The sequence below is a fragment of the Theropithecus gelada genome, chromosome X (genome assembly GCF_003255815.1).
Source record: "Theropithecus gelada isolate Dixy chromosome X, Tgel_1.0, whole genome shotgun sequence".
In the NCBI taxonomy this organism is placed as follows: Eukaryota; Metazoa; Chordata; class Mammalia; order Primates; family Cercopithecidae; genus Theropithecus; species Theropithecus gelada.
The window spans coordinates 106,599,406-106,614,468 of record NC_037689.1 but is presented as its reverse complement, the minus strand read 5'-3'; the positions used below and the strand labels follow the sequence as shown (position 1 = coordinate 106,614,468).

The window sequence follows — 15,063 nt, the reverse complement described above, 5'->3', positions numbered from 1 at the left end:
TAATATCATATAATTTAATATGTTTCTGGATATTTAGGATTATTGCTTCTACGTTCATAAATTAGACTGGGTTATTGCTAGTGTTATCTCCTTAGTTGTTTAGTATCAATGCTATTAAACTGACTTTTTTTGTTGTTATTTTATAGCATACCTTTTGCCTTTTTTTTGGTGTTTTTCTTTTGTTTGTTTTTTTTTTTTTTACTTTAAGTTCTAGGATACATGTGCACAACGTGCATGTTTGTTACATATATATCCATATGCCATGTTGGTGTGCTGCACCCATTAACTCATCATTTACATTAGGTATATCTCCTAATTCTATCCCTCCACCCTCACACCTCCTCCCACCCCACGACAGGCCCTGGTGTGTGACGATCCCCTTCCTGTTTTCCACAATGGTGGAACTAGTTTACAGTCCCACCAACAGTGTAAAAGTGTTCCTATTTCTCCACATCCTCTCCAGTACCTGTTGTTTTCTGACTTTTTAATGATCACCATTCTAACGGGTATGAGATGGTATCTCATTGTGGTTTTGATTTGCATTTCTCCGATGGCCAGTGGTGATGAGCATTTTCTCATGTGTCTGTTGGCTGTATGAATGTCTTCTTTTAAGAAGTGCCTGTTCATATCCTTTGCCCACTTTTTGATGGGGTTCTTTTTTTCATGTAAGTTTGTTTGAGTTCTTTGTAGATTCTGGATATTAGCCCTTTGTCAGATGGGTAGATTGCAAAAAATGTCTCCCATTCTGCAGGCTGCCTGTTCAATCTGATGGTAGTTTCTTCTGCTGTGCAGAAGTTCTTTAGTTTAATTAGATCCCAGTTGTCTATTTTGGCTTTTGTTGCCATTGCTTTTGGTGTTTTAGACATGAAACCCTTGCCCATGCCTATGTCCTGAATGGTATTGCCTAGGTTTTCTTCTAGGGTTTCTATGGTTTTAGGTCTAACATTTAAGTCTTTAATCCATCTTGAATTAATTTTTGTATAAGGTGTAAGGAAGCGATCCAGTTTCAGCTTTCTACAAATGGCTAGCCAGTTTTCACAGCACTATTTATTAAATAGGGAATCCTTTCCCCATTTCTTGTTTTTGTCAGGTTTGTCAAAGATCAGATGCTTATAGATATGTGGTGTTATTTCTGAGGCCTCTTTTCTGTTCCATTGGTCTACATCTCTGTTTTGGTACCAGTACCATGCTGTTTTGGTTACTGTAGCCTTGCAGTATAGTTTGAAGTCACGTAGTATGATGCCTCCAGCTTTGTTCTTTTGGCTTAGGATTGTCTTGGCAATGCGGGTTCTTTTCTGGTTCCATATGAACTTTAAAGCAGTTTTTTCCAATTCTGTGAAGAAAGTCATTGGTAGCTTGATGGGGATGGCATTGAATCTATAAATTACCTTGGGCAGTATGGCCATTTTCATGATATTGATTCTTCCTATGCATGAGCATGGAATGTTCTTCCATTTGTTTGTGTCCTCTTTTCATTTTGTTGAGCGTGGTTTGCAGTTCTCCTTGAAGAGCTCTTCACATCCCTTGTAAGTTGGATTCCTAGGTATTTTATTCTCTTTGAAGCAATTGTGAATGGGAATTCACTCATGATTTGGCTGTCTGTCTGTCTGTTGATAGTGTATAAGAATGCTTGTGATTTTTACACATTGATTTTGTATCCTGAGACTTTGCTGAAGTTTCTTATCAGCTTAAGGAGATTTTGGGCTGAGATGATGGGGCTTTCTAAATATACAATCATGTCATCTGCAAACAGGGACAATTTGACTTCCTCTTTTCCTAATTGAATACCCTTTATTTCTTCCTCCTGCCTGATTGCCCTGGCCAGAACTTCCAACACTATGTTGAATAGGAGTGGTGAGAGAGGGCATCCCTGTCTTGTGCCAGGTTTCAAAGGGAATGCTTCCAGTTTTTGCACATTGAGTATGATATTGGCTGTGGGTTTGTCATAAATAGCTCTTATTATCTTGATATATGTTCCATCAATACCTAGTTAGTTTTTAGCAAGAAGGGCTGTTGAATTTTGTCAAAGGCCTTTTCTGCATCTATTCAGATAATCATGTGGTTTTTGTCTATGGTTCTGTTTATATGTTGGATTATGTTTATTGATTTGGATATGTTGAACCAGCCTTGCATCCCAGGGATGAAGCCCACTTGATTATGGTGGATAAGCTTTTTGATGTGCTACTGGATTTAGTTTGCCAGTATTTTATTGTGGATTTTTGCATCGATGTTCATCAGGGATATTGGTCTAAAATTCTCTTTTTCTGTTGTGTCTCTGCCAGGCTTTGGTATCAGGATGATGCTGGCCTCACAAAATGAGTTAGGGAGGATTCCCTCTTTTTCTATTGATTGGAATAGCTCCTCCATGTAACTCTGGTAGAATTCGGCTGTGAATCCGTCTGGTCCTGGACTTTTTTTGGTTGGTAGGCTATTATTGTCTCAATTTCAGAGCTTGTTATGGGTCTATTCAGGGATTCAACTTCTTCCTGGTTTAGTCTTGGGAGACTGTATGTGTCCAGGAATTTATCCATTTCTTCTAGATTTTCTAGTTTATTTCCATAGAGGTGTTTATAGTACTCTCTGATAGCAGTTTGTATTGCTGTGGGATCGGTGGTGATATCCCCTTTATCATTTTTTATTGCATCTATTTGATTCTTCTCTCTTTTCTTCGTTATTAGTCTTGCTAGCGGTCTATCAATTTTGTTGATCTTTTCAAAAAACCAACTCCTGGATTCATTGATTTTTTTGGAGGGTTTTTTGTGTATCTATCACAGTTCTATTCCGATCTTAGTTATTTCTTGCCTTCTGCCAGCTTTTGAATGTGTTTGCTCTTGCTTCTCTAGTTCTTTTAATTGTGATGTTAGGGTGTCAATTTTAGGTCTTTCCTGCTTTCTCTTGTGGGCATTTAGTGCTATAAATTTCCCTCTACACACTGCTTTAAATGTGTCCCAGAGATTCTAATATGTTGTATCTTTGTTCTCGTTGGTTTCAAAGAACATCTTTATTTCTGCCTTCATTTCGTTATATACCCAGTATTCATTCAGGAGCAGATTGTTCAGTTTCCATGTATTTGAGCAGTTTTGAGTGAATTTCTTAATCCTGAGTTCTAGTTTGATTGCACTGTGATCTGAGAGACAGTTTGTTATAATTTCTGTTCTTTTACATTTGCTGAGGAGTGCTTTACTTCCAACTATGTAGTCAATTTTGGAATAAGTGTGATGTGGTGCTGAGAAGAATGTATATTCTGTTGATTTGGGGTGGAGAGTTCTGTAGATGTCTATTAGGTCCACTTGGTGCAGAGCTGAGTTCAATTCCTGCATATCCTTTTTAACTTTCTGTCTCCTTGATCTGTCTAATGTTGACAGTGGGGTGTTAAAGTCTCCCACTATTATTGTGTGGGAGTCTAAGTCTCTTTGTAGGTGTCTAAGGACTTGCTTTATGAATCTGGGTGCTCCTGTGTTGGGTGCATATATATTTAGGATAGTTAGCTCTTCTTGTTGAATTGATCTCTTTACCATTATGTAATGGCCTTCTTTGTCTCTTTTGATCTTTGTTGGTTTAAAGTCTGTTTTATCAGAGACTAGGATTGCAACCCCTGACTTTTTTTGTTTTCCATTTTCTTGGTAGATATTCTTCCATCCCTGTATTTTGAGCCTATGTGTCTCTGCACGTGAGATGGGTCTCCTGAATACAGCACACTGATGGGTCTTGACTCTATCCAATTTGCCAGTCTGTGTCTTTTAATTGGAGCATTTAGTCCATTTACATTTAAGGTTAATATTGTTATGTGTGAATTTGATCCTGTCATTATGATGTTAGCTGGTTATTTTGCTCGTTAGTTGCTGCAGTCTCTTCGTAGCATCGATGGTCTTTACAATTTGGCATGTTTTTGCAGTGGCTGGTACTGGTTTTGTCACCAACTTTATTTTTTTTAATGTCCTGAAAATAGTTTAAAATTTGGGAATTATCTGCTTTTGGACAGCTTGGTAGAATTCGTTTGTAAAATGATAAAACCACCCATACAACCAATGCATTTTCATGGAGATCTCTAACATTTTAAAATGTTCTATGGTAATTGATCTACTGAGGTTTCCTACTTTCTCAAAACATTTTTAATTAATTTGTTTCCTGTTTCATGATAAATTTATATTTTTTCCAAATATAAAATATTTTAACACATTTATAGTTTTCTTGTAATTTAAAATTTGATTTTTATAATGATCTTTTTCTTTACTGATTATATTTGTGCCTTTTTTCATTTTTATCTTGATTGTATTTGCAAACTTGTTAATTTCAAACTCTTCTCACTCAAAATATCTTTTATTTTCCCTATCCAATTACATTTTTAGTTTGTTTTCTATTTATTAATTTTTATTTTTATCTTTATCAAGCTTTTCCTTCTGTTTGTGCTTGTTTCTTTTTTCAAAAACTTAAGTCATTTCGTTTTAGTCTTTCTGATTTTGTGAGAAAGGTACTGATTTCGCTATATTAATGAGTTTTGATATGAGGTGCTTTCATTGTTGTTTAGCATTCGGTAGTCTGTCATTTCCTTTTGTTTCTTTTTTATGTCTAGAAATATTTATATTGTTTCTTAATATACAATTGTAAACATTTTTGGTGATTTTGTTGTAAATTTGTTATTTTATTTCACTGTGATCACAGAGAATGACATGCATGTAATTTTTAAATATTTCTTTATGTTCTAATAGAATGAATTTCTTTTTTTTTTTTTTTTTTTTGAGACGGAGTCTCACTGTGTCTCCCAGGCTGGAGTGCAGTGGCGCGATCTCGGATCACTGCAAGCTCCGCCCCCCGGGTTCACGCCATTCTCCCGCCTCAGCCTCCCAAGTAGCTGGGACTACAGGCGCCCGCTACCGCGCCCGGCTAGTTTTTTGTATTTTTAGTAGAGACGGGGTTTCACCATGTTAGCCAGGATAGTCTCGATCTCCTGACCTTGTGATCCACCCGCCTCGGCCTCCCAAAGTGCTGGGATTACAGGCTTGAGCCACCGCGCCCGGCTAGAATGAATTTCTTTAAATATTCCATGTATGTTTAAAAAGAATGCATATTCTCTGCTGCACACAAAGTATTTCTCTTTTCCCCATATATACAGCTCAATTGTGTTGCTCAAATCATTTATAACCTTATTTTTCACCTACTTGGTATGTTGGGGATTTGTCAGTTTATTTCCCATACGCTATCAGTTTTCACTTTATACATTCAAAGCTATATTGTTAGATACATATTCATAAATTTTAAATCACTGTGATATGATTTATCTATTTATCCATATGAATGTCTCTTTTTTATTTTAGATTCAGGAAGTACATATGCAGCTTTGTTAGTAATACAGGGGCATATTGCATGATGGTGGCATTTAGGCTTCCAGTGAACTCATCACCCAAATAGTGACTAGTGACTATGTACCCAATAAGTAGCTTTTCAATCTCCCCAACTTTTGGAGCTTCCTATGTCTATTGTTTCCATCTTTATGTCCATGCATACCTATTGTTTCTCTCCCACTTCTAAGTGAAGACAGATGGTATTTGGTTTTCTATTTCTGAGTTATTTCACTTAGGGTAATGGCCTTCATCTGCATTCATGTTGCTGCAAAGGACATGATTTCATTGTTTGTATGGCTGCATATTCTTCCATAGTGCATATGTACCACATTTTCTTTATCCAGTCCACTTCTGATGAGCACTTAGGGTGATTCCATGACTTTGCTATGATGAATACTGCTGCAATGAACATATGAGTGCACGTGTCTTTTTGTAGAATGATTTCCTTTGGGTAGATACCCAGTAGTGCGACTGCTGGGTGGAATGCTAGTTCTACTTGTAGTTCTTTGAAAAATCTCCAAATGGCTTTCCACAGTAGTTGAACTAATTTAAATTCCCACCAACAATATATAACTATGACCTCCACATTCTTGCCCAAATTTGTTATTTTATGCCTTTTTAATAATAGCCATTCTAATGTTTGAGTTAGTATCTCATTGTGGTTTGATTTTGCATTTATTTGCTGATTAGCGATGTTAAGTATTTTTTTCATGTTTGTTGGCCACATGTATGTCTTATTTTAAGAAGTGTTCTGTTCATGTCTTTTGCCCAGTTTTTAATGGGGTTTTTTTTTCTCTTATTGATTTGTTCAAGTTCCTTATATTAATAGATTCTGGATACTAGTCCTTTGCCAGATGCATAGTTTACAAATATTTTCACCAATTCTGTAGGCTATTTACTCCATTGATTGTTTCTTTAGCTGTGCAGAAGCTCTTTAGTTTAATTAAGTCCCAATTGTATATTTTTGTTTTGGTTGCATTTACTTTTGAAGTCTTAGTCATAATCTTTGCCTAGGTCAATGTCCAGAAGAGTTTTTCCTGCATTTTCTTCCAGAATTTTTATAGTTTCAAGTTTTGCATTTAATTATATTTCATACTATATTAGAACTGCTAAACCAGTTTTATGTATAGCATTTGCCCAGTATATATTGCATTATTTTCAGATTATATCTGTCACTTTGCTTTAGATATGTCTACTACGCACTATATATAGGTATTTTTAATTTCAATTTTAGTCAGTGTCTTTTAATCAGTGTTTAGTTCTTTCAAATTTGTTGGAGTTACTGACTTATATTTAACTTCTTCTTGTCATCTTATATTTTATTTTCTATTTGCCCAGATTTGTCTTTATTTTGCCCCAATCCTAACTTACACGATATAAGAGATTTTTAGTCATTTTCTTTCTTCAATTGGTGTGTAAGTTATACATTTTATTTCTATTCTTCTCTAGTGGCTACTATTAATATTTTAACCTATGTACTTAAACCTATATATTTCTAAAAATTTATACAGTTAACAAGATTTATATTATCTTTCCCTAACAAGACAAAACACTTCTCTTTATTCTCTCTGCATCTACACATCACAGGTTAATAATGTTTACAATTATAGCTCCAAGTTGTTACTTAAAACACCTTTTTAAAAAATGACCAGTACTGATTTAGACTTAATATGCTTTACTAATATATTTTCTAAGCTTTGGTTCTTGCATCCTACCGCTATTCTCATTTTATCCAGAATTCCTTTTTTTCTTTTTGGAGTAAAACCTCCAGTAACTATTTCAGGGACAGTCTGAAGGTGTTAAACTTCCTATGTATCTCATCTTCACATTAGGATGATAGTTTAGTATAACACAGAATCCCTAATTCATAGTAATTTGTCCTTATCACTTTGAAAATGTGCTCCATTATCATCCTCTGACTCTGCTTTGTAGGTGATCGGCTTTTTGTTCTCAAATAGTTTTTAAGTGCTTCTTTTTATCCCTGAATTCTGAAATATCCCTACAATGTGTCTAGTTATGGGCCTTTGCATTACTATTATTTTACTCTTGCTTAGTGCTCCATGAGCTTTTCCATAGTGATGTATGTGTTTTTTAATAGATGGAAGTTCTCAGCCATTATTTTTTTCAAATGCTGACTCTTGTCCCATTCTTTCCTTCTTGGCCTCCCTCATGAGATAATTTTGGAGCTTCTAAGTTTATCCTTTATACCTCTTAACTTTTCATTCATACTTCCCAACTCCTTATCTCTTTTACTGCATCCTGAGGTAATTCTTTATTTCAATTTTCCAGATACAGTATGTATTTAGTTCACTATCTTGAGATTAGGAATCTGAAGTTCACATTTAGAGCATAATGGAACCTATATTTATTTTCTTTCTCTTGGGAAAGATCACTATCACTCATCTCATCATTTTGTATTTCATTAGCCACATATTTTTGAAGGAAAAGGAATAATAATTTATTGAATATGTATGTGTGCCAGGCACTGTACCACATACATCTGGAAATTTTACATACATCACTATTATTACCCTATGTCAGAGAACATCCAAATAAACATTCTAGATAAGGGCAGTACTCAATTTGTGGCCAAATTAGAAATGTTCCACTATACTGTGTGTTTTCAAAGGCAATAATATAAAACTCAGTATTGAGCTCTAAGATTTTATTTTATAACAAAATCACCATGGGGATTTCTAGTTAGGTGTTTCTGAAATTTTAGGTGGATAATGCTGCTTGCCATTTTTATACAGGAAATCTTGCAAAACTAGGCATTACTTGGGGAGAATATCCTTCCCTATTAGCATGAAAAGTGTGATGATTTGCCTATTAAATCTCAGAATTGTTTGGTATAATATAGTAATAATAAAATGTACCCCAGTTAATATGGCTATCATCAAAAAGACAAAAAATAACAGAATGCTGCAAGGATGCAGAGAAGAGAGAACTCATACACTGTTGGTGGGAATGTAAATTAATGCAACCATTATGAAAAAAAGTATGGAGGTTCTTCAAAAAACTAAAAATAGAACTACCATATGTTCCAGCAATCTCACGTCTGGGTATATATCCAAAAGAAAATAAATTAGTAATTCAAAGAGATATCTGCACTCCCATGTTTATTGCAGCACTATTCATAATAGCCAAGATATGAAATCAACCTGAATGTTCATCAGTGGATGAACAGATAAAGGAAATGTGGTATAAATACACAATGGAATATTATTCGGCCATAAAAGAATGAAGTTCTGTCATTTTCAGCAATATGGATGAACCTGAAGGACATTACGTTAAGTGAAATAAGCCAGGCACAGAAAGGCAAATACAAATGCATGTTCTCATTCTTACGTAGGAGGTTAAGAAAAAAGTTGATCTCATGGAGGTAGAGAGAATGATGGTTACCAGGGGCTGGGAAGGGTCGGGGGCAATGAAGAAAGGTTGGTTAATGAGTACAAACATATAGTTAGATAGAAGCAGTAAGTTACAGTGTTTCATAGCACAGTAGATTCACAACAGTTAACAGCAACTTATTGTATATTTCAAAACAGCTAGAAGAGAAGATTTTGAATGTTCCCAACATAAAGAAAAGATAAATACTTGAGGTAACGGATATTCTAGTTACCTTGATTTGATCACCATACATTGTACCCACGTATTAAAATATCACATGTATCCCATAAATATGTGCAATTATGTATCAATAAAAAATAAAATGTAGAAACGGGAATCTTAGGATTAAAGGACACTATTCACTTAGGCTTTTTTAAAGTACAAGTGAGTAATATGGTGAGAGAAGGTATAGTGAGATTTGGGAAGTACTTGTCAATTAAAAAGGATTTGTGTCTTCTACTTCCATGCTTACCATGGAACTCATCTGATAAAAAGTATACATGGATTAGTAAGCATGCTATAAGCACAAGGCCATAAATGCAATCTCATTTACCTGGAGGTCCAGGAAGGCCAGGTGGACCCTGTATTCCAGGAAATCCTCGCTCTCCTTTTTCCCCGGGCAAGCCAGGCAACCCAATGTTTCCTTTTTCTCCTATAGTTATACCAGTCCCAGGTCTAGGAATTACCTTTATTACAAAAGAAAAAAAAATAAAGAAATGCAAAGAAGAAAAGCCTTGTTCTCCTGAAAATACTATGGGAGCTACATATGATTGCAATGTCATCATTTTCACATAGTTTATGAATCACATTCCGTATCGCTCCCATCCTCCAACTGATTAGAAAATGTCCAATACAAGTAACAACATTACCATGTTCCTGAGCCCAAGGCGTATAAAACTAAAAGTATTTTTGATGTCTCTTCTCCTATAATTCACATTCAATTAATTCCAGTGTCCTAAGCCTGACAATTCTTTACAGAAAACATCTCTCCAATTTGCCCCCTTGATTCCTGTTGCCACAACTGTATCATCAACTCACACTTAGAGTAACAGAAGCACCTCTGATCTTGTCCCTTGAATTCCAATCTATTGTTAGGATATGCTTCCTCAAAAACCATTTGTGTGCGTGTGTTAACTATTCTGCTTAAGGACTCAAAATTGCTCACTACTTTTTACTACAAGTGCTGCTACTTTTAATCCTGAACTGTAAGTCACTTTTCACTTCCAATACCTCTCTCACCTATTTAATCTCCTATTATGTCTTACGATAAAGTTTTATTATAGTGAAGTCTGTCTGATTCTAATCATTTCATTCAACTTGCACATTCTTGTCTATGTCTTTGCATATTCCATTCCAAACATGTGTAATGCCTTTCCCCAATCTTTCCCTTTATTAACCCACATTTATTTCTTCCTTTAAAAAAGAAAACTACCCCATAAATATATATACCTACTATATACCAAAAGAAATTTAAAAATAAAACCCATCTTTTCTTTATTGATTAAACCCAACTAATTAATCATTCCTTTTTACTCTGTATTTTTGTAACTCAAGTATTTTCTTAAAAACTTAGTATTAAATAAATTAAATATTTAAAAATTCTTCTTATAGACCTATAAAGGTAAATGAACATCAGATTTAAGAGACTGCCAGTCTGATGTACAAATTAACACCTAGTAGCAGTATGATATTTCATCCTGTCTCTATTGGATGGATATAAGAAACATTCACACAAAAGGAGACAAAAAGTTGTGGGACTTAGGATTGGAATAGTGATTCAAAAGGAAACTGGGCTGCTAAATAGGACTGTACTCTCAAAATTTCCATTTCTTCTGATACGTATTAAAATTTTATCTTCTCATTTTATAAAGAGATTATTTCCTAGAGGAGTGAAGCTGATTTTAAAATGAAAGTGAATAAAAAAAATCTAAGATCTTCTTTAAGTATATCCTCATTAGATTTAGTACAGTCCTAAGTATTAATAACTGAGACTCACTATGGATAATAAGAATTAAATTAATGTTACTAACATGTCTGGACACATAAGTTTTCCAACATTCGCACTGTTGCGGCTTCAATGCAGTTTGAAGTCAAGAGTCTTACTAAATTTCAACCAAAGAAAAACCAATATGTTAAACCTCAGCAACGATATTTTATTCCTAATAAGACTGGAAGTACAGTTGACTTAAATTTCATAGTGAACACAAACATGACAGAAATTCTGTAGCTCCCCCACTCCCAATCATTCTTTCATAAAGCAGCTTCCTACGTGCGTTATTAAAAGTCCCTAGAAAGCACACACTCAGGAAAGAAAGAGGTGTGAATCAGACAATTACAAATTTAGAAAACCTATTAAGACCAAATCTTTCTCCTGAGCTCTGCAGGGGAAAGGACCAAAACCCCACCCCACCCCAACTTCCCCAAGTTTTGTTTTGTTGTTGTTTTCATTGAACCTTCGTAAGCAACACTTGCACCACCTGCTGGTTGCCTGAGAAGTGATCTGGCAATCATGAAGTAAAACAACCCAAAGCCATAATTTTAGACCTTTACCATGCAGAAGTAATGCATAGGCAGAACAATACAAGACCTTGAGGTCAACGTTACTGAAGTTTTTAGATATAAAGACTTTTAAGCCACTAGAAATTGATAATGACTTGAAATTTTCTGTTCTATGAAGAAAAAGTAGGGAGTATGCAATTAAGGCACAAAAATGACAATGCATTAATAAATTTTGATAAATGAATACTAAAAAAAAACTTACAAGTCCAGGAGGTCCAGGTGGGCCAATGTCACCTTTTTGGCCCTGTTCAATTCAATTGTAAATAGGTTAGTAAAATTCACATGAAAACATCAATTTCCTCAAGAATATAAGAGAAACTTTTCAAAAAGACCCAGAAATCAATCATAAAATACCTCAAATGAGAAATGCAACATGAAGTAATGAAACAATTCTGAGCTAAGCCTAACCTGTAATGTTGTCTCAGATTTACTAGCTATATAATATTGACCAAGTTAATTAACTTCTCCGGTTTATATACAAAGAATAAAGATTTTTGGACCAGAGTTTTAAGGTATTTCTAGTTGTAATGTTTTTTTTATTTTTAAGATTCCTATTTTTAGCCAACTACAAATACTCTATAAAGAAGATAATAGAAAAAAATGGTAGCACTAGAATCAGTGAAAAACTTACATTTTTTTTTTTACATTTAGCCATATTTCTCCTCATAAAACTAGCCAAGGACATAAATGTAGTGTCATTTCTATTAGTGACAGATATTTCAGAAGCGATGGACTCAACTATCATCAATAATAGCTAGTAACTCTGAATTGCTTTTGTGAGCTTGCTCTTGGAAGCTAATGAAAGACAAGTTCAGATAGAACTTTTATCGTTGATTAGTAGCTATAACAGCATGGAAAAAACACAATATTCAATATTCAAATATTACTCTACTACTGGCCAAGACACAAGGATGGTCTTTTTCATACTTCTATTCTGACTCTAGTCTTGTTCATAGAAGCCATCCATCTATATACAAATACTACTTGACAAAAAACCATTTTATCTGAGTATTTCCTACCTCCCTTTATGCTAATTGTGCCTTTTAAGCCATGCTAGAACTTAGACCTAATTTAGAAATAAACCACCATTAAAATATGTGCCTTCTGCCTACATTCAAGTTTGTAAGGCCTTTCCTTCCTTGCCTGAAAAACAAAAAAGCTTTCAGTTTTTGATACAAAGCAATTAAAGACAAGAGGGATTGGAGTACTGGTTATTTTGTGACCTGCTAAAACTCTGGTAATTGTGTGCTTCATACAATGCTTCAAAGTCATTTGAAAAATAGGTAACTAAATAATTGACCTGTCAGGCTGCATTGGCCCAGTAGGGGGGAAAAACAACAAAGAATTAGCCACAGACAGGCGCCTGTAGTCCTAGCTACTCGGGAGGCTGAGGCAGGAGAAAGGCGTAAACCCGGGAGGCGGAGTTTGCAGTGAGCTGTGATCCGGCCACTGCACTCCAGCCTGGGAGACAGAGCGAAACTCCGTCTCCAAAAAAAAAAAAAAAAAAAAAGAATTAGCCACAGACTTACAGACAATAATTGCATACAGAATGGAAATGTTTAGTGGCAACGTTCTACATTCACAACTATAAGCCTTTTTCGTAAGAGGACCTCACTAAAATAGTGCTGAATTCTCTTTGCGGAAAAAAAAGTTTTGCCGACACATGCTCAAAGTAAAGGCAATGACTTTTCACAGTGGAGATGCTAAAGTTAAACAATGCTTAATGTATTTCTGCAACATGGACTGTGATTTATGGCAATGGAAGAAAATTTAGCAAGTGTGGTATAAAAGAAAAATGAGCAAAAGATGAATAAAGAAGGAATATTTTGAATATAAAAGCTAGTTATGTAGACGTTTTCCATTTATAATTCAAGCTTGAGAGAAGAAAAGGATTATTTTAGCTAGACTAAACCAGTCACTTCAAAGTATTAAAATTCTTACCTTTTCACCATCCCTTCCGGGTTCACCAGGGTAACCAGGATCACCAGGCAAACCCTTTAAAAAATAGCAGATAGGGTGACATGAGCACAAATTGTGGGGTTAGGAAATCTCCAAAAATTGTCTTCTCCATAGAAGCAATGAGAATAGTGGCAAAAATGGTCAGTCAGAATTAACTTTCATAACTTAACCAAAGCTTGCAACAATTCAAGGAGTGTTTTCTCAGAAAAAAAAAAAAAAAAAATGCTGAATCTTGTGAGAACTCAGAGCTTTGTGGCATTTTAACTTGCTCTATTCCCACCACCTCTCCTCACAATCAAGGTGAAAACCAGCAGCCTAGCAGCAACTGGAGAGGAAAGAACAGGGCTGGAGCTCCTTCAAAGCCCCATTTCCAGAGAATTATCATTATTTGATCTGTCTGGTGGTTCAAAAGAAGACTATTTGCAAGGCTGCCTTTATTTGACCCAACTTGGGCTCTCCCAGTGCAAACAGAGAACAAGAGAACAGCCTCCCTACCGCCCAACCCCCATTTGTTGAAAACACTAAGAGGCAATTGTTGAATATCACAGCTGCCTGAATCAAGACAAAGACCAATTGTTCCAAAAGAAGCCAGGAACTGAGGCCCTGAATTTACCTCTTGATATTTTATAATATAAAATATTTTTGAACTAGAGATTGTAAATTGAGGATTGCCTGTTTAGTAAAATATCCTGAAACCAACTTATCTGAATTTAGTAATTCTAACCTATCTTGTTAAGAATTATCCTTTTCCCATGGAATAACTTACAAATTTCATCAAATATTCTCTCTGTCCTTGAAAAACTCTTGCCTACTGTGGATACTCTTGATACTGAAGCTGCTTGAAATAATGTTTTTGGAATTACATATTTTATTTCCCATGCCCCTTTTTGGTAGTAAGTAGAAATATTACCTGTCAAAACTTTTACTGAAAAAACATGTTCACACACACAGAAAAACTGTATGGGAATATTTATAATAGTTTTATTCATGATGGCCACAACACAGAAACAACCAAAATATCCTTCAATGGGTAAATGGATAAACAAACCATGGTATATTCAAATTATCAAATACTATTCAGCAATAAAAAAATGAACTGATACACAATTCAATGTATTATGCTATGTGAAAGGATCCTGATTCAAAAGGCTATATACAAAATGATCCAATGTATCTGACATTTGGAAATAGGCAAAATTAAAGAGACTGACAAAAGATCAGTTGTTGCAAGGAGGTTGGGATGGGGAATAGGGAGGAGATAACTACAAAAGAGCATGAGGGAACTTTTGAAGGTGATGGAAGTGTTCTTGATTATGGTGGTGGTGACACAACTGTATGTGTTTGTCAAAACACAGAACTGTAGCCAGGCGCGGTGGCTCAAGCCTGTAATCCCAGCACTTTGGGAGGCCAAGACGGGTGGATCACGAGGTCAGGAGATGAAGACCATCCTGGCTAACACGGTGAAACCCCGTCTCTACTGAAAAAATACAACTAGCTGGGCGAGGTGGCGGGCGCCTGTAGTCCCAGCTACTCCGGAGACTGAGGCAGGAGAATGGCGTGGACCTGGGAGGCGGAGCTTGCAGTGAGCTGAGATCCGGCCACTGCACTCCAGCCTGGGCTACAGAGCAAGACTCTGTCTCAAAAAAAACAAAAAAACAAAAAAATAAAAAAACACAGAACTGTAAATTAAAAATAGTTCCTTTTACTATATGTAAATTATATCTCAATAAGTCTGACTTTAAAAAATAGATGAACCTCAAATTTATATTTGGTGTAATTGGATTGTTTGTAATGCAAAGGATAAACGCTTGAG

The 15,063-nt window shown here is 35.3% G+C and overlaps 1 protein-coding gene across 2 annotated transcripts in view; it reads right to left on the bottom strand.

Moving 5' to 3' along the window:
• The window catches only part of COL4A5 (collagen type IV alpha 5 chain), a 273,060-nt gene that overhangs the window by 118,980 nt on the left and 139,017 nt on the right, over positions 1 to 15,063 (bottom strand). For both annotated transcript variants that reach the window (XM_025373371.1, XM_025373372.1), the window contains exons 17-19: positions 13,233 to 13,286; positions 11,494 to 11,535; positions 9,286 to 9,418 (exon numbers count right to left, since the gene is read on the bottom strand). In XM_025373371.1, the coding sequence (XP_025229156.1) occupies positions 9,286 to 9,418; positions 11,494 to 11,535; positions 13,233 to 13,286 (229 nt within the window). The remainder of the gene's footprint in view (positions 1 to 9,285; positions 9,419 to 11,493; positions 11,536 to 13,232; positions 13,287 to 15,063) is intronic.